Consider the following 21,498-nt stretch of genomic DNA (forward strand, 5'->3'; position numbering starts at 1 on the left):
GAAAATTATATATAAAGGAAATTATATAAAAAAAGAATAGACATAACAACATAACAAAAAAAAACAGGCAAACTAAAAATTTTTGAAACTAACCCTGGGCGATGAGGTCCCCCCCACCTGCAGACAACGGAGTTAAAAGTAAATATTTTGGTGATCCACTGTTATAGATTATGAAGGCTGTAAACACTGACTGTTAATACGGTTGTGGGTTCGATATCCACTCGGGGGCATATATATTTTTTATATTTTCATTTATTCGCTATGGCAGCAAGACAAAGCGTCTGGAAAAATCAACGGAAAGTCAGAAATGGAGTGTCTTAACTCTATGTTCCCAATCTACATACTAATTAATATGTAGATTGAAGCACTATAGATTTCATTTTATTTATTAGTATTAATGTTATATATTCGTTGATACAAAATAGATGTGATGTCAGTTTACGCCAGACGTTTTCACTTCAAGGTCAATTTCGGTTCGTGGCGTAGGTGGATAGAGAATGCGAAATATTTTTTTGCAAAGTATCAATGAAATTTCGTCGCACTCAGAGATATTGATTAGCCACTAAATAGCATTAACTCGCATGTACGCATCGTTTATATGTTTGTTAATTGCTAATTGACAACTTGGAGTGCGACTGTTTAACAAATACAAGTACCGTTGACACAAAAATAATAAAACTTAAAATATATAACAAAACTAAAATTTTCGCAAAAAATATATAAAAATATTTTATAAATATGACATAACATAATATAAGAAAAAAATAATTAAAAACCATATAAAATTACAATCGATACAAAACAAATCCTAGTGTCGGTATAACACTACGTAAGTATAGGTATCTAATATACCTACTGCATACCTCACTGTTACCTTATTTCTTATTCGCATTCACATTTACCGTTCACCCGTTCAAGCGGCCTATAGATGGTCAAGCTTCTGTTAGAAGGATACTGTCCACTTATAAATATAACTTAATTTTCATAATTTTATATAAATTTTACTTTTTTTGACCAGCGCAGTTTTTAAACAAAAAAATACCAACAGTTAAGGCTTTATTTTTTTATAATAATATATATTATAAAAAAAAATAAAGCCTTAATTGCTTATTAATTCTAAAGAAATAACAATAGAACCGTAGTTTTCTTATTCTTAATTTTTTTTATAATTAGTTTTTATTAGCAAAAGTATCTGAAAGAGATTACTTGTAGAATATAGAAGAAGATAGAACATAGTGTTAAGACACTCAGTCCTACAATTCCCACCTAACTCTAAAATAATATTTTTCGGAGACCGAACCTACAACCACCTTACACAATCAAACATCTCCACTGCACTATAATAGCCTAAATATATATATATACAATATATAAAAAATATAACAACAAATACCTGAAGCCGTCTATCGTCATCCCTAGCGCGCTGCTCGGCCTGTCGTTTCCTGCGTTCCTCATCTCGTTTCTCGCGTTGCGCTTGCGCAGCCGCCGCGTGCGCGCGCAGCTCGTCCAGGCGCTTCCTTTGCTCTGCTTCGCGACGCTCGCGAGCTAATCTCGCTCGGTCTAGGGCTTCTGTGGGAGAAATTGTTAGCTTTAGAAGTTATTTCTTTTAGTTTGACGCTGTATTCGCTTATAGTAGGACAGACCAGAGGGAATCTAGTGGACATGCTCCTTTCCTCAATTTCTGCCCAAATTTTGATGAGCAATTGGTCATCAGTTGTCAATGAGTGATTTGTCTTGTTACCAAAGCGAAGAAACTTATAATTGTAGTTAGTTTTATACAAAATAAGTACACACGTACGCAAAGTTAAGATTGTCAACTTCAAATTGTACTTCCCGTTGACATACAATCCAGAAATTCCGACTCTCATTTGACCAGTTCTTTTAATTATGGTATATCAAATATTCAATGTTTTGGTTCACCTTAAAAGAACTTGTACAATATCTACAGCAGTTCCATCATCAAACGTACTAACGTCAATATAATATCGGGATTCCACTCAAGGTCGTTAATGAAACTAGTATACTATACTCGTATATAAATGGACACGTAAGTTCAATTCCCATGTTTTAATACAGTAGTATATCTAATATCTAATGATTGTGACATTAATAAACAAATATTATGCGCAGTTACATACCTACATTATGTCTATAATAAAATTGCTGAAGTAGAAGCTGCATATTATAAAAAGAATATTAAATGTCGTCGCGGCCCATTGAAATGTGAGACGTGATAGCGATGATTTTAGGTTCGAATCTTATTTGTGGGAATATTGAATATAATAATTATTATTTATATTTTTTTTGTTATATTTATACTATTCTCCTGATTGTCACTTCAACAGATAAAAGAAAATATGAAAAATAAAAATAATTCAAAAATAGTTTACAGTTAGAGACTGTTCTTTGCGCCATGATGGCCTCATAACAGCTGTGAGTTCGATTCCTGCTCCAATGATATTTCATTTTTTTCCTTTTCCAGTCATAAATAGAAATAAAAAAAAATACTTTACAATTCTTCACTATAAAGAGAAAATAATTATACCTAACTTTTTATTCTATTAAACCCAATTTTGTCAGTAAATAATAAATAGAAAGAAACTGGGGCATTCAAAAAATCTTCCTTTCTAATATTCGTCAGATTTTACAGCGGCGCCGTTTCGTTTCGTTTCGGTTGATTCTAAATGAATTTAATTCATTTAGCGTAGTATCAGAAGACGAGTTCAGTTTTATTGGAGATTGACATGTAAGGGAAAGTGATTGTTAATAAAAAAAAAAAAATAATAATTTATATTGATTCGGCGGAAAGTAGGAAACGGAGTGTCTTAACACTAGGACACCTCTGCCTGCTGATGAAGGAGTATGAGGGCATCTGATTTTTCTCGTTTTTTATATACATACTAGCGGCCCGCGGTTTCACCCGCGTGAACTATGTTACTGTTAATTTCTGTCTCCATGACTACGTCCTAGTGACGTCTATGCAAAATTTGAGACTCCTAGCATTTGTAGTAACGAAGTTTCATACAAACTTTCGACCCCAAAAACAACCCCTTAGAAATCGAACATTGCAAATTCCCGTCTTAGCGAGCACCTACCTCTTATAAGTAACTCCTATGCAAAATTTGAGATTCCTAGCACTTGTGGTTTCTGAGATTTCGTGATGAGTGAGTGACCTTTCGATTTTATATATATAGATACTTCAATTGCCTATATATAATCAATACGTTCCTATTTAATAATCTACCTATCATTATTCACGATAACGAAACCTAGAATTAAATAACCCTTCAACCCCCCAATAACAACCCTTTCCTTTGACACGATCAGAATTGTTAAACCAAATTATTCAATAGGCGTCGTACCCACTACCGTTTTGACCCAATTATTGAGCACCACGTACGCCTACACCGTGCCTTATAAGCAACAAAGGTCAATCCACACCGGCATTGGTATACCAGCCCACTAGACGATTTGGTATGCTCATTTATATATAGAAAACTGTATAATTGAATGTGTTAGTAATAATATGTGAAGCAAGCATTTTTATTACGCTTTAGTTGTTCAGAAGATTTTATATAGAAGATGTCACGTATAGGAATTTATTTATTACATTTTATACATTAAGTAGGGACCTTATTAATAGTAGACGTTATTAACGTTATTAATTACAACGTTAAAGTTATTAATTTTTGAAAAGATCATTTTCAAATTGGCCAACAATGTAAGTGGTTTTCGTGACATAGCGGGAAAGCAATTGATTGTAAACGCGATGGTGTAGGTTCCATTGACGCTCGGAGAAATCAATTATTTTAATTTTCTTATAATATTTTTGTTGGGCTCTTAGAAGGCTCTTGGAAGGCTCTTGGAAGTAACTCGAAACAATGATTTTTTAAAAAAAATGTTTTGATTTGTCTGTGCGTTAGTGCACGGCTATCTGAGAAAAGACTTATACGGTTTTAATTCAATTTTCACTATTCTATTTTTACTAGCTTTCCTTAACATTTAGTTTAAATTGGTCATTTTATTTGAAAAACGTTATCAATATAGAGTATTAGTTTCGACGAACTTGCTACAAAATAATTATTCTATAGGATTGGTTAAAACTTTAGTTTTTAATGTATGGGTGTGGATATCTCTAAAATTATAATGCTATTAAAACACGAAATTAATTTAGATTACTAATTAAATAATGGTTAACTTTCAGCGGGCGAAGCCGCGAACGACTCGCTAGTTATTGACATAATTAAAAAACCTAGAAATGCCATTTAGTGCGTGTCTGAGATGCTGTCAATCTATTTATGTTATCAGTGAATACTTTGAATTTCATCTCACAGATGTCGATCATTAAAATAACCACGTACGCAAGTCATTTTCTAGACACAAGAAATTATACAATTTGAAAAACATTATATTTTTTTGTATAATTTTCAACGTATTTATCATAAAAATAAGTAAACTTTATCATCCAATTCAATTTTCGTCTTTCGTTTGTATGGGTACCTATATAAATTTCGAATTAATTTTTGTTTATAGCAAAATACGAAGTTCCTGAAGATATAGTAGTGTTTAGCGGCGTTTAATCCCGCCACTCAACAAGGAATACCTCAAGAATTCGGTGGGAAATGGGGAACGGAATGACTTAACACAAAATTTTCTCTGCCTACCCCTGCTATATTATATATTCTTTATTGCACATAAAAACACATAGGAAATACAAAATTAAAAGTTTAGTTAGCAAAGGTGGGCTTATTTCTAAAAGAAATCTCTTCCAGCCAACCAATGGAAGTGGGTGACTGTCAAATAGCGGGAAGAGAGTACAGTGCAGTTATCAAAGGAGAAAAATCACTAAGAATTTAAATAAAAAATAATAATCACAAAAAAAGAGTAAATACATATCCAAATACATAAATAGATACATATACACTAAATTTATAAATACAAACTATATATAATACATATATACTAAATTTATGACATATGCGGGATACAGCGTGAAGCTAAAAAAAATTAAGAATCAGTTGTACGCTGTATCTCGAATATGCGAGGTACACAAAGGGAACGTAGTGTTAAGACACTTCGTTCCTCACTTTTCGGCCTCAAAACATATTAACAATTAAAAACCACAGAACACAAGTTAAAGTTATTTAATATAGCGAATATTTCATAAAAATAGTATATTATATCTTATCAACATCTGTACTGAGAACAAGAAACTAGACTGCAGGTGTATACGACAAGTGATATCTAAAAATACAACAACTAGCTACGTGACCCGTTTTTGTTTGTATGGAAAAAACAATAGCAAGATGAAATGCTATTAAACGTATGTAAGACTATTTTATACAGAAGTAATAATAATGCAGACTTTTCTATTATGCTGGAGTTTGCATTCTTAACAGGTGGATAAGACTTGGTTAGTTGGTAAAACTACCATCGATGCCACTTTATAGCACTTTACCAATTTTAGAAAATTTTATAGTCATCATTTTTATTTCTTCAACAAGATCCGAGACCGAAAGAAAGTATAAAAACTTTTATATAAAAATGGATTTTTCTCTCTAACCTCAGTTTCTAGAGAATATATTTAATAATATCTATAAAAGTACTAAGTCCTATTGTAATTTAGTTTTTAAACAATACTTATATCATATACCTAAGTACTTAATAAAATTAGGAATTTCAAAATATTTCACACCTAATATTACCTTGATTGCAAGTATGTAGAATAATATAAGCTGGAATGCAGTACAATCAATAGATATCTATTATTGATTATACATTTGTAAACAGTATGGGGTCACGATGAAGGAATGCCAGCACAGTGAAAGACAGAAACAAACATTGATTGTTGTGACAAATGTCGTTTTATTTGAATGATATAGTTTAGAACACCGTCGTGGTACAGTTGTTTATGTTCACGAGATAGTTTTAGGTTCGATTGTCACTCAGGGGACTGTGCATATCTTTGCTTTATATCATAAAATGTGTTAATATCATGAACTACAAATTAGTTAAAATTGAAAAATATTTTTGTGTTTGACCATAGATTTAGTAAAGGAATGGATATATCTATAGGTTATACATATCTAATACATGACGTTTATTGTTTTGATGAAAACCCACCATATCTGCAGTCAAAGTTACCTAAGGCATTTTGAATGTGTCATACATGTGACTCTTAGCTATTGCAATTTGATTGCGGAGGCAAAACCGCACGTAAAAGCTAGTTCCATAACTGTATATAACTTTTAATAGATTTGGTAAATAAAATGCAGCACTGGTCAAATATTGCACTTTGCAAGAGATGGTTAAAAATGACAAAATATAATACCAATTCAAAACTCAAAAATTTAAACGACAAAAACTGACTAACCTAACAAAAATATAAATAAAATGATTATAAAATATTCTTTAAATAAGTAACGAAGGCTAGTTTCTCCGCACACGACACGATTCGATGGACTTTTCCAGCCATATTGCATTTTTTGCTACAAACGCCCAACTTCGGTTAATAATGATTTGGTATAAAAAGCGTCGTCTGAGATAAAAACTGTCTAGAAGATGTTGAAATTTCGTACCCACTGGCGATATTTTTTCCTTATTTCTGTAAAACGGTAGAAACATACGACGCTCTGGGGGAGTTTTAACATTATCTTATTTTATATCCTCAAATATTTGGCATATTTACAAAGAAATATAGCAAAGAAGTGCCTAGCTATATTTGTCCCTAGAGTTAGACCCTCAGGACTCTTAAAGAAGGGATGGCTAGATGCCGTGATGCAGGACATGAGAGCCAATGGACTAAGAACCGAGGATATTGAAGACCATGTAAAACAGAGTAGATTAAGCTTAGCAACAAAAGCATGGACTAATGTCAGGTAAATTAAGATTTACAAAGAGCTTCATGTAGAGACAGCTTTCCCACTTTTCTAAAATTAAGAAAGATATTGTTAATGGGTGGAGGAACTCAACGCCGCAGTTTTATTATAAAACGAACTGTGACTCTAGTGAGATCCAGAAAGAGAGTAAAAAGATTGCTTTTCTAGATGTTGCTGTTATTTCAATCTTCTTTATTTGATGAATAAAAGAGAAATCTGCATTAAGACGAGGCAAGTAAACATGTTATGATCTCATGCAAAGATAAAATGAAACATGATAAGTCTATTTAAAACCAATGTACCTACTGATAACGAGAGGTGAAACAATTTTTTGGAGAGCCGGTCTCATATACATCAAATTATCATAATTAAGTTTCAAAATAAAAAAAACAAAGTTTAGAATATAAATTAAAAAACTTACTCTCTTTTTTTAGGAACCTAGCACACTGCCCCCATTAAAACACTTCCGTTCCACACTTTACACCGAGTTCTGGAGGAACTGCGTGTTGTGGCAGAAGCCAACGCTGTACCAGAGCGAGTAAAATAAAAATATTAAATATTTCACTTCTCACACTTTGCGCCCCTGGTACACAACTGGTCTAATTAACTTTATAAATAACATCCTCATTTTAATGAACGTATAACAGTATTCTATACAAATTATTTAGTCGATGCATTCACAAGGTGTATGCCTTCCTTGTAAAGGTTACTCGGGTGAAAGCCAAAAAAAAAGGAGGAAAATGTCAACCTCAAGAGATATTGTAATCAGATTTTGCAGTGTTGAACTTTGCGCAACGACTCGAGCGAAACATCTGTCGCATCGCGTCGCTTTTAACCTAATTTTAAAAGACTTGACGATAATGTTACTTTAGTCTTTGCAAATTTCTTTGGTGATGCCATTCGTGGCGCAGAGGCACAAGCGTGCGACTGTAAACGCGAAAGGTTGTGGATTCCATTCCCACTTGCGGAAATTAAATAATTAATAATATTATTCTTTCGCTCTGGTAACGAAGTAAGAACGAAAGACAAGAACTTAAGTTTTAATGGAATATTTTTGGTTAGTGCGTATAAAATTTGTGAAAACAAATATTTTGAAGTAAATGCCCAACTACATTTAATTATTTTAATTGCCCCCCTTTAGTATACAAAAAACAATCGCGTCGAGTTTTCAATAAAAACGCAATGTCTTAAAAATTATCTGAACACTACAACTAGCGGGAAAAAGCGTGAAGCCACTGTAACATTACTATACATACACATACATACCTAAATAAAAACAAAAAATAAAAAAACTAGTATAGGATATCAATTAAAAAGATTAAGCTCTTATCAAATATTACCCTAAGATCGATAAGGCGGATAAAAAATTGATAAAAGGTCAATATCCGTCATATATCCGTCTACCTATCCAACCTATCTAATGCACTGGTTTGATCTAATTTCATTCGTTGTTTAATGGAAAAGAATGAAATGAAAGAATTTCTTGAATTTTGAAACGTATTTTTTTTTTTACTGTATCATAAATACTAATTATAATAATAATAGCTACACGCTGTATTCCTAGCGGGTAGTCAGAGAGAACAAAACGCCAAACGCTACGGATTTGAACCTGCTTTTAGATTTAAGAACTGTCAAAAAAGCAATATGTCAACTTTTCACAAGGCAATATTTCTTTATGCTTATCTACTCAAGTGTGAATCGAACCCCAGACTATATGCCGCTGCGCCACGAAGACGGCTCTAGTATTTATTTAAATATTGTCTACGCGATTTTAAACATTCAATTTCATCATATCTTTTAAAATCTATAAAATAAAGCGCAACTAACAATTAATTAACCAGAAAATGGTAGAAAAAGTGACATTCCTATAACAAAGTGTAAAACTAACTATAAAACAATTACTTAGTAGTGGCGTGTGTATGCGCAATCAAATTATTAATATATGACTAAATTGATCGCAATCAAACAATTTATATGACTGACGCGAATTTTTCACTTTTAAGGCGTTTTTTTAGCTTCACGCTTTATCCCGATAAAACAGCTACCTAGTGTTAAGCTACAAATGAAATCGACTTCACGCTGTATCACACATCACACAGCGGGATAGGCAGAGGGAACCTATTTTATGGCTACTTATTTTTACAAAGAGAAAACATTGGAATATTGGAATATAAAATTGATTTTGTTCAATCAAAATTGGGAAATTAGAAGATCAAAATTGGGAATATTAGATTAGAAGAAGAGAGAGAATCGAATCCTTCGAATGGGCAATCAGACATTATTAAATAAAGATACAATAGCTTCACAACTATTCTTCTTTCAAGCTTCGCAATACCACATATAACAGGGTAAAAAGTCAATGTCAAGAAACTCCATTCTCCACTTTCCAGCCGAATTTGAGAGATCGAACCCGCAACCATCGCGTTTACAATCAGTTACTGCTAATTTAAGCCATAATGTCTTCGACGACATAGCTCAGGAACAATGTTTAATATTTTTCACAATGTCACTAACAAGTAATCACGGAGAAATTGGATTATAGCTCGTTGTATAAACATGTTGCATACATATTACTTCGCGTTTTAGATGTCGACCCACCACCGTTAACTCGGCTAATAAGATTTAATTTATTTTTTATTTTTAAACACTTTTAAAATAGTAGTCAAAGGTAATTTAATTTATATTATTTCTATACAATACATACAAAAATTATTTGGATGGTTGCGTTAATCTCAGAAACTACTATTTTAAATTAATAAAAATACTTATTCTTCGCTCTGGCAAAAGCCCAGCGTTGAATTCCGCCACTGAACCAACAATCCTTCGAAAAATTCGGCGGAAAGTTGGAAACAGAGTGTCTTAACACTACGTTCCTTCTGCCTATCCTGCCATGTGCGGGATACAGCATGAATCTGTACAATCCATTTATCTGGGGAAGCCAATGTAGGAACCCACCCGCGGTCAGGGTTACCCGGGCAATTAGAATGTATCACGGTCATACTCAACTCTTTAGTTATTTCCATTTGACCACGGGGGCGAAACCGGGGGTAAAAAATATATCAGCTTTACACTGTATCCAGCAGGGTAGGCAGAGGGAACCTTTTTGTCGCAATCGGGGGTAAAAGTTAGTCATTATAGTGCGCCTTTAATAATAATTAAAAATTATCAGATATGCGAATATTTAAACAGCAGGCTGTTTACATATAATATACATTGTTTGATATAACGATGTGAAAATACAGCTCAGGGTCAAAATTAGTAATAAATGCTTATATTTATGTAAAACAACGCACTCTACTTAATTATATATAATTTTGTTATGTATGAAAACAGTTATAGACAATGGGACAGGTGAGCACAATATGAAAAACTATTAAAAACTGACACCTAGTGGAAATCGGCTGATTCTTTCATCAGTGCTCACCAGTTCCACCTGCCTAGCCTACATTATAGTAAACAGTTAATAAGCCAATAAATAAAAAAACTAAAAAAAAAATGTTAATTTAAAAAAAAACTAAAAAATCATTAAGGCGTGGACAATATAAAAAAATCGATAAACGGGCGTCATGAGTCACAAAAACTTAAAACCTGCATGTTAAGTTGTTTCAGTTATTCAATACACGAATTCGCGTAGCAGCGGGCTTCAATCAATATTCTGTGCCGCATTTCCCCATCCTTATAAGATTTCCGAAATACTACGCTAAATACCAGTTTGCCTTGCCTTGCCTTTATACTTTTTTTTAGTTTCACATAGTGGGACAGGCAGAGAGAACTTGGGAATCTAGTTTTAAAACACTCCGTTTCTATTAAGACATTTCTGTTCCACACTTTTCTTTTTAAAAAATATTAAATATTTCATTCCCTCGGGTGGGAATCGAGCCCACAATCATCATAGTGACACATTGCCTAGAGGGTCTCGAAATCAAAAATATGTTATAATCATAATTCTAAAAAGATTAACTAAAACATTTAGTATGTAAACAATAAAAAAAAACAATATTAAACCAAATCATCGCCTACATTTTCCACATATGGAAATCTCCTTATTATGACGAAGTGACAAAATTATATTAACACTATGTTACTTCTCAAAAAGAACACTAACTCATGGACACAGAATACATATTTGAGTGAAACCACAGTTCATTGTATTAGAGACACTGCAAGGTCGTTTCTTAATAAGACCATAATATGTCACGAAAATTTAAAATTACCCGCAGTCGTTGCACCGAGACAAAGTACAAAATTACAAAGAAAATTTAAAATCTGTGTACAGTACTGTCAACGAGTCTTGGCCGCAAAAGTTAGGATCTCTGAAGTTTTGCGCATCAAGAAAATAACCAAGATTAAGAAAAATTCTAAAATCAAAACTGCCCAGCCATCTACTGATAATTAAAAACTAACTTCAGTTCGGCCACAACTCGTCAATCGTACTGTATATCTTCAGCGAGATAAAAGCAAGCCTCGGATAGAAATTGGCAGCAAAAAATAGAAAGCTCTTTTAAGATTTTACCACCGTTACGTCTACACTGTAGAAAGTTAATTGTGAAACAGTTTCAGATGGATTTCAGTTTCAGTGTACATATATAATTATACTGAATATATTAATATTATTATAGGAAAGACAGAAGGAACCCAGTGTTACGACACTCTGTTCCCATTGCGTGTTGACTGACAGAGCTCAACGCCGCGCTTTGCCTCGTTACCATAGCGTGAAAATGAAAATTTTAATTTTTTTATCTTCGAGTGGAAATCGAACTCACAACTTGTCGCACGATATGCTCCAACACCACGACTGATCTCTAAATATAATAAATTCGTAATATTCTAAAAATAAACGTACAGTCAGTGTCGCATATTGATCTATGAAAAGGTCAACGCGCTATAAAAGGCCTGTCAACATTTTGTGCTAATATCAGCGACGATTAACTAATCTGCAGCTTCACGCCTTTATCCCGCATATAGCAGGAAAGTCAAAGGAAACTTTGTAGTAAAGTTCTCTGTTCCTATAAGTATACCTATCGAGATTTACCAGAGGGCAAATGAAAAAATGCCAGTTCAAATTTGATTTGGGAACTTGTTTATATTTGTAGCAGAGGTGCTTCCTCAGCACGGCCAGACAAACCGCAGTTTTAGGTTAAGCTGTCTAGCAGGTAATGTACTGGAATGAGTGCAACAAAGTAATTTGATATGTCTCTCTCTATTTACCCGAGAAATGCATGAATTGCAGCAGATGAATGAAAAAAAAACTGAAAGATAATTCTAGGTTTGCATTCTGTACCTCATAAGGAAAAAACAGAACACTTCTAGGATCATTTTGCTGTCTGTCAAGACCATTTATTTCGAGATCCCTTGGAGGTATCAGCTGAAATTACGATTTCATTGAAAAGTATAATTTAAAACTTAAATTTGCAATACATTTCTTACAAAATTAGTGTATACACCAGCACACTCAAGTTTGTCAACCTTTACAAGTTCTGTTTTTCAAATTGGGCAGATATTGCATACTGTATGTATTGTAAAATTTCTAAAACATTACCATGTTAGAAGTTATATACTATGCCTCTCAACTGAAACCACAGAATTTAATAAGCTAAAATATGACAATTCAAAGTATAAATAATAAATCTTACTCCATAAATAAATTGTATTGCAACATAACATTTTTAAACAGGAAAGTGAGGAGTAAACCTGTAGGCATATATTTTTTAAATACCTAAAAAAAAATGCAACCAACTTAGGATTATTACTTAGATAGCCAAGTATAAAGATACAAGACTAAGGTTAATAAACCTATGAATTCAGCCTGTCAGGCTATTCACCCTTGTTCTGGCTGCTAGTTATTTAATTTATTAAAAAACAAATTTACTTAGTTGATTCATTTTTTATTTTTCTAATTACTATGTGAAATTTTTATAAATCTTAAATATATTATATCATACATATTGTATATAGACTTTTTACAAAGAATATATAAAAGTATTCTCTTTACACTTTGTCTAGCATATGATAGGGCAGGAAAAGAGAATCTGGCGTCCAGACACTCCATTCTCCATGTTCTGCCTCAATATTGAGCACAACTCAACAACACTCTGTCTTGTGAGAGCAGAGATCCTCAATAGCTAATATTATTTTATTTATGCTGCAATACAAAAATATCTTCATATTGATACATCACTTAATATTGCAACAATTAAGAATATTCTTTAAATATTGAAGCTTGGAAATTATTATTAAAACAAATACAATTTGACATCTTGCCAAAGATAATGTAATGCCAAATTCATCATATTAAGATTATTATACTTCAATTTTATATCATACTAGCGGCCCGCTCGCGGTTACACCCGCGTGAACTATGTTATTATTAATTTCTGTCTCCATGACTACGTCCTAGTGACGTCTATGCAAAATTTGAGACTCGTAACATTTGTAGTAACGAAGTTTCATACAAACTTTTGACCCCAAAAACTACCCCTTAGAAGTCGAATATTGCGAATTCTTAGCGAGCACCTACGTCCTATAAGTAACTCCTATGCAAAATTTGAGATTCCTAGCACTCGTAGTTTCTGAGATTTCGTGATGAGTGAGTGACCTTTCAATTTTATATATATAGACTAGCTTTTCTGTTGGTGTTGCCCAAATAGAGATAACTAAGAATTGTGTATGATATGAGACATATTGAATTGGAGCTGATGAATGAAAAAAAACCCTAAAAGATAATTGTTATAATTGATAATTGTTACTTATTGCCTATATGTGCAGCTGTGAATTCAAAAGCAGATACACTATTACAGCAGTAGTATATGGTAGTTACAATGTAAGTAAATATCAACTGTAATGAGATTAAAATGTATATATTGTAGCAATGTTAATTGATTTTTTATTGACATCTAAAGGCACTCCGTTAACTAAACATTTTTTTGGAAAATATTGTGTATATTGTGTAAGTGAAATTATTAACCTGAAATTCATTTACGTATTAACAAAGAAGTATAGAATTGTCCACAAATTAAAGTTTTAAAGTATTTTTTCTATATTTTATTAATTCTCATTAATTATGAAAAACTATCCAACAGAAAAAAATGGTTTCATTCTAATCTGTGGTTCCTGAGATTAGTGCATTCAACCAACCATTAAGTTTTTTAATATTAGTATATATACTAATATAATCAAAATTTAGTTTAGCTAGTCAAAATGAATGAGGCCGAGTGATGCGAAGCATTAATGTAATATTAGCTCCTACACAGATTGAGTCATTTCTTTGCATAAGGAATTCTTGTTTGGGCGTGTTAGGTTTATAATTAATATTCACACATTATGTAAATAGGATTATTTGGATATTTAAAAAGTATATATTAATAAAACATTTTAGAATTACTTTAGAGAAATTTTTGTTATGTGTTAATTAAAATCATTTTCAAATTCAAAATATTCTTTATTCAAATTGACACAAACACTTTTGAATCGTCTTATGAACATATAAACAAAAAGCTACCACCAGTTCGGAAGGCAGTTCTGCTGAGAAGAGCCGGCAAGAAACACACAACAATGGGGCAGCTTGTGACTGTAAACTTGATGGTAGTGGGTTCCCACTTACTTAAGTTGCCCCCACACAATGTGAGGTGTTGACTACATGAACAAAACACTAGGTTCCCTCTGCCTATCTTGAAACCTTGGATTTTGAAGATTTTTTTCACATATTTCTCTTAATAATATAGGTCTGGTTAAGCAGTGTTATTGTGTCAACTCAATAAAAGAAAAAATATAAAACAGATGTCTTTCAATAACATGCAGATAGCATATACTTATGTGTTTAGTTTCTTAAAATATAATTTTTAGTTAATGAAGATCTATGATGAGAATTCATAAAAGTGTAATATCTAGTATTATTCATATGCTTATTTTTTAAATAATTGTAAGTTAACAATTTATATACTTATAATTATGAAAGCAAAATAAAAGAAAATATCATTCATTATACTAATATTATAAGGTTGAAAGTAATCTCAGGCATTACTTGAACAGAAAAGTTGTCTTTATATTGGATAGATTCCGTCTATCATAGAAGGCTATAGGCCATCATGACAAACATGATATTGAGGTAATGTATGAATGTGTCACATTTTACTCTCTGTCATTTCAATTTGACCATGAGAACAAAACCCTAGTTAAAAGGTACTATGAATGAAATTGACAATAAAAAAGGGAGTGTCAAATTTAATGTATTGGTATTAATTTTTGAACTAGATCTGCCTTTATTTATTGTTAACCAAATACTTACAAATTATTTAATAATTAAAAGCAAACTAAAATGAAAAATAATAAATTCCTCTTTGCCTGTTGAAGTATATTAAGTCCATCGGTTTTGTGTCATTCCATCCAAGGTCAACATAGATAACCTCAAAAACATACCAAATATTTATAATCCCTATATACATACATTCATGCATACAAATTGCAATATCTACAATATATAAGTAATGAACTTTTACTATTATATACTTATAATTTTAATTCCATAGTCCTTTACAAAACGGATTTTTTATTAAGATAGCCAAGTAATAAACAGAGCAATTTGCGCATAAAAAATGGAATTTGATACACAAATTGATAAGATAAGTAGAAAGTGAACTAGTTGCAGTGCGAATGTGTGCTGTTGTCTCGAAAAATTTATGCACATACATGCAAAATAAGTACTTACGTCAGAGCCGCAATTGATAATGTAAGACATGACTCAAATACACATCATCCTACTGTGTAAAGGCATAAGACATTTACATTTTACATTCATAGTGAAATGCCGAAATAACGCAATATTAATTATAAATATAATATATAACGGTGAGTATGCAAGGAATCCGGTAAAATGGTATCGGCAACAAATGACAGGAGGTCCGATGGTTTAGCTTATTTCGCTATTGCATAGCGCACCGTCTGGCAGGCTTTCCTCTAAATTTAGAACATGCCGCGACGTCAAATAACGTCCGAAACGAGATGAAAAACAAAATGAAATCCACTGGAGTGCGGAGCAGCAGTGGACATTCTCGAAAGCTGTGAGCGACGTGGGGCCACGACGCGGTTTAGGGTTAGACAGACGTTCACGTTAAACTAAATCTATCGATTGTAAATGCGTAATACCTTTGCTCTCAGCTTTTTCCGCTAAATCCTTCGCGTCATCGACCATTTTGCTCGCTGACATTCACTCACTGTGCACTTATCGGTTACTATTCGAACATATTTGGATAAATCATAGTTGTTAGAGCGAGTCCGGGCAGGCGGCCTGCCAGCGATCTATACTACGGCACTTCGTTCCGTTCACTGCCGCAGTTGCCATACCCGGGTAGGGTTGCCAGGTTGATAATTGTGTTGCCTTGTTGGAAGTTGAACTATTACCTATTGCATTCCTACCGTTAATTAAATTTATTTATTTATTGTGATTATGAATAGGTTGTTTTTTTTTGTTTTTATTTATTTTATATATATTGTAAGAGGTGTTTTGTACATGACGTATCAGCATAAAAAAATATGTAATTAATGTAGATAAACATTTTTTTTAAATACAAAAATTTACTCGATCCGATTTTAAATTCAATTGCATAGAGTAGTCACAATGTGTACACTATTGTAAACTCAAATTGTAGCAATGTTAGTTTCTTTTCTTATTGACACTTAACTAGATATGTTTTATGTTGTTTTCTTTTTGTATATAAAATACGTATATGAAATAGAAAAGTGACTAACTACTAAAACACAATTAGTCATTGAAAAGAGAGAAAAAAATTAAAACTTAATAACAGTTACAAAATATATATTTTTTAATTAGATAAATTTCGTCCGTCACATTTTATTTTCTGATGTCTTTAAATTTATTTACATTAATTTATTTTATAATATTGTATTGAAAGTTTTCTCAAAGTAAATCTTATTATTGTACCTTAAATGTAAGCAAATACTATAAATATGGTATCACTAAAGCGAAATTGTTTTAAAATGGCGTCAATAAAATAAACAGTGTTATTTAAAAAATATAAAAGATTCATAATTATAATTATAAAAGCAGAAATTGAAGAAAAATTAAATATTAAAATACTATATATTATTCTTTTACCTAAATCGGAATATAAAATAAACACTGAATTTACTGTATTTATATCTGTGGTAGAAAATGTCATTTTATTTAACCGTTTAATGTTGATGCTGACATAGGAAAAAATATCCAAGCTATTTAGTAATTATAAAAATCATAATATTTATATACAGTAAAACACAAGTATTTATTACTTATTAAGTATATATTTTTAAATGTCTCCTATAAGAATAATTCTCATTAATTATGATTGAATTTTCTATGCAATGCCATCTAGCGTGGTAATTGATAAAGAAAATTTGGTTCTTACGTTTAGAAGTAGATGGCCTTGAAAGAAAAATTAAAATAGTACAGAATAGTATTTTAATTATTGAATTTATTATTTTAACCCATTTAGACCCATAGCCAAACTAGCAGTAAATAAAAGGTTTTTTAGGTAATAATTGATAGATATCGATGTAAGAAAATAAAAAACGTAAAAAAAAAATTATTTTTTTTTTATTTAAATATAAAAAAATGCCGTCCTTAAATGGGGTCAATGGGCACATGTAGTATCTAAATTTTCGAAACTATTTTTGCGACATGAAATGTTTTATAACACTTTTTACACTATCAACGCGTTTTTTTTATGGCACATTGCACGTCTCAGTTGCTAGCAAAATTTTTGTGAGTAGTGGTCTACCCCGTGGTGCTGCAGACTTGGTACTGCAGAAGCTGCTGGTCGCATAAATACGTTGATGTTTTCGTCTCTTAAATCGTGACGAGCGATGTAACGAAAAAATCAAGCTAATCTATCCTGTTTATATTAGTTAGCAAGCGCAGGTGCCTCGAATTTGCAACAGCAAGATCCTATGTATGTGTGGATAAAACCCACCACCATTTTTTGCTATGTACAGCATTGCTATATAGGTAAAAATATTGATCAGCCTGATCAACCCCTCCCATACCACACTGTAAAACCTTTGCACTAATAAAATTTAGTTAACTTGGTAAAAGCAGTAATCAAAATCGTCTCGGTTTTTCTTTTCATATCCTTTACTGGTGAGTTTCATCTTTTAACAATTCTTAAATTTCTCAAGACGACCTTGTATATTACTCGTAGTTGGATCACTTTTACACCAACGGGGTTGCTCAAGATTACGGTTCCTTCACGTCTCTTAGCAAAAGGTTGATAAATGCTTCTATTAGTAAGCAGGCAGATTAGCAGTGCTTTGTATATCTACATCTTCTTCTTCGTCGATTACCACACCTGGTTTTACAGGCAGCGCAACTAAATATACCTCTCCGAAGTCTTTTTCTTCAATAATTACAACTGCGATTGCTTCTTGAAGACCCTTATATTCATTGCGACCGCTAAATATCCTAAGAGTCATTATGAACTTTGGATGGACATGCATATAAAAACATAAAAATTGACCTCTGATGTGCCCATTGGCCCCAATTGGGGACAGCATCGTAAAAGTTGAATTTGTCCTATTACGACTCTTCTTTTCTAATCAAATGTAATTATATTACATAGAATACTAAGTACTTAAGTCCAGAGGGTGTTAGTCCAGAGGGTGTCCAGACTAATATCTGTCCGATATTGGTTTGTGGGCATACGGGTACGCGACCCCGGATCCTCGAGCCGCCACTCTTATATCCTCATCCAGTCCGTAAGAATGGTGTCCCCCCCCCCTCTCCTCCTTCCTTAGCTCCCTCCCCCCTTTTCCTATCCTACCCTTCTATTTTCCTCTCCCTTCGGTTTTCCCCATAAAGGGGTTTGGAGGTCAGACGGCAGTCGCTCCACGAAAACCGCAAACCGCCAGTACATGAAACGGACTAAGAAAAGACTGGGTACGGCTAGGGCGTCGCCGCAAAACGACGCGCAGGCACATCGCCCTACACCTGCGACAAGTGGGCAAGGGCTACCGTGTCAAGTACGGGCACGGTTAAAGACGCAAGTACCCAGACGAAAACTCCGCTTTGCAACGTGGAATATTGGCTCTCTAACCGGACGATGCAAGGAACTCGCAGATGTACTCATGCGACGTCGGGTCCAGTGTGCTTTCCTCCAGGAAACTCGCTGGAAGGGCAATAAGTCCCGTAACATCGGACAGGGTTACCGGCTTATATACACTGGGTCACCTTCGGGTAGAAACGGTGTAGCGGTAGTGCTTTCTGAAGAGCTTCAGAATGGGCTCCTTGAAGTTGACCGTCGCTCCGACCGCTTGATGCGAGTGAGGGTACTGATTGAGGGCGTTATCACAAACTTAATCAGTGCCTATGCTCCCCAGGCGGGATGTAGCGCGGCCGAAAAGGAGACATTCTGGGAGCAGTATGAAGGGGTGCTACTTGCTGTGCCGTCTACCGAAGTGGTTTTAGTTGGGGGGGACTTGAACGGGCACGTCGGTAAGGCTGCTGAGCCGTATGAACGTGTTCACGGGGGTTTTGGGCACGGTCTTCGCAATGCAGAGGGAGAAAACATTCTGAGAACCTGTATTGCGTCCGATCTGGCCGTCGTGAATACGTTCTTCCAAAAGAATTCTCAGCACCTTATCACGTATAAGAGCGGGTCCCACTCAACTCAAATAGACTACTTATTGACCAGACGGTGTCATATGGGCAGGGTAACTAACTGTAAGGTCATTCCAGGCGAAAGCCTAACGGCCCAACATCGTCTTCTTGTCATGGACTTTAACGTCACTCCGAAGAAGAAAGTAGCCGAGAAACGTAGGCCTCGGATCAAGTGGTGGTTGCTGAATGGACCGATGCAGACCGACTTCCTGGCAGAGGTGAAAAGTCACGATATTTCGACGAACACCGAGACTGCTCAGGATGCTTGGGATCGGGCTCAGTCGGCAATCATTGCGGCGGGCAGGCGAGTTCTTGGCCTTTCTAGGGGAGGACGTGTCATCGACAAGGAGACATGGTGGTGGAATGACGAGGTGCAGGAGGTGACTCGTGAAAAGAAGGCTGCCTTTAAGAAGTGGCAGGAATCCAACTCTCCTGAAGACAGACTGGAGTACACAGTAGCTAAACGTGCCTGTAAAAGAGCTGTAGCCAGAGCCCGCAGTGAAAGTTTGTCACCATTGTATGATAAACTTGAAACTGTGGAGGGGCAGAAGCTCATTTACAAACTGGCACGTTCCCGGGATAAAGTGACGCAAGATATCGCAAAATGTCTTTGCGTCAAAGATTCCCAGGGCACGCTGCTCTGTAGTCATGCCTCTGTGAAGGAGAGGTGGAGAAGCTACTTCCAGGAGTTGCTGAATACTCAGCACCCATGCAGTCTTCATCACGACCCACCGCCTAACCTCGGACTTATTGCCCCAATAACCCTTGACGAAACACGTAATTGCCTTCGACGCATGAAGAACGGAAAAGCGGTGGGACCTGACGACATTCCGATCGAAGCGTGGAAATCGTTGGGCTCTCTTGGTGTGCTCATGCTTACTGACCTTTTTAACCATATCTTGAACACTGGTAAGATGCCGCATCAGTGGCGGCTTAGCTTCATTACCCCTATTTACAAAGGAAGGGGCAGTGTTCAAGATTGTGGTAGTTATAGGGGCATTAAGCTTATGAGTCATACCATGAAGCTCTTCGAGCGCATGATCGACCTCAGGCTCCGCCGAGAGTGTACTGTCTCTGAGTCTCAATATGGATTTCAGCCAGGATCGGGCACCATGGACGCCATTTTCGCCCTCAGAACTTTGATGGAGGCATACAGGGAAAAAAGGAGAGCTCTGCATGTGGCCTTTTTAGATCTGCAGAAGGCCTTTGACTGTGTGCCTCGTCAGTGTATCTGGTGGGCATTGCGATCCAAAGGGATCCCTGAGGCCTATATTGAGATTATCAGAGACATGTACCACGATTCCGCTTCTATGGTTAGGACTGCTGTTGGCGACACTAGACCCTTCCCGATTACGGTGGGGGTTCACCAGGGCTCGGCTCTTAGTCCGTTATTATTCAATGTAGTGCTCGATACTGTCTCGGCTCACATCCAGGACCAGCCTCCATGGCTGATGATGTATGCCGACGACATAGCACTCATTGCCGAGAACCGACTGACGCTGGAGCGTAAAGTGAACCTCTGGAAGGGTACGCTTGAGAACGGCGGTCTTAAACTAAATGTGTCGAAGACAGAGTACATGGCCTGCGGGAGCCGGGACTCGAGCACCATCCTTATAGGTCCTGAGCCAGCCGTTAAGTCGGAGAAGTTCAGGTACCTTGGATCCGTTATGCACGAGTCTGGAGGCATCGACCACGATGTCCATGGCCGGATAAGCGCTGCCTGGGCCAAATGGCGGGAGGTCACTGGTGTGGTCTGCGACCGCAGAATACCGCCCAAGCTCAAGGGGCTGATATACAAGAGCATCGTCCGACCGGTTCTTTTATACGGCAGCGAATGTTGGCCAGCACTATCTCGGCACACTCAGGAGCTTCACGTCACGGAAATGAAGATGCTGAGGTGGATGTGCGGCGTAACGCGGTCTGACCGCATACGCAACACATTCATTCGAGGTAGTCTTGGGGTCCGTGACGTAG

General features: G+C 35.0%; 1 protein-coding gene across 14 annotated transcripts in view; it reads right to left on the reverse strand.

Moving 5' to 3' along the window:
• Positions 1-16,213, reverse strand: part of LOC146536118 (uncharacterized) — a 51,344-nt gene extending 35,131 nt beyond the window's left edge. For 9 of the 14 annotated variants that reach the window (XM_085190067.1, XM_085190066.1, XM_085190073.1 and 6 more), the window contains exons 1-3: positions 16,020-16,213; positions 1,394-1,569; positions 94-117 (exon numbers count right to left, since the gene is read on the reverse strand). In XM_085190067.1, the coding sequence (XP_085046193.1) occupies positions 94-117; positions 1,394-1,569; positions 16,020-16,080 (261 nt within the window). In that variant the 5' untranslated portion in view covers positions 16,081-16,213. The remainder of the gene's footprint in view (positions 1-93; positions 118-1,393; positions 1,570-16,019) is intronic. The other 5 variants (XM_085190076.1, XM_085190068.1, XM_085190064.1 and 2 more) reach the window with 3 other exon arrangements.
• Between the last annotated feature and the right edge of the window lie 5,285 nt (positions 16,214-21,498).

This window comes from Heliconius melpomene, chromosome 9 (assembly GCF_056956725.1).
Source record: "Heliconius melpomene rosina isolate 202511_hmr_F chromosome 9, ASM5695672v1, whole genome shotgun sequence".
Taxonomy (NCBI): Eukaryota; Metazoa; Arthropoda; class Insecta; order Lepidoptera; family Nymphalidae; genus Heliconius; species Heliconius melpomene.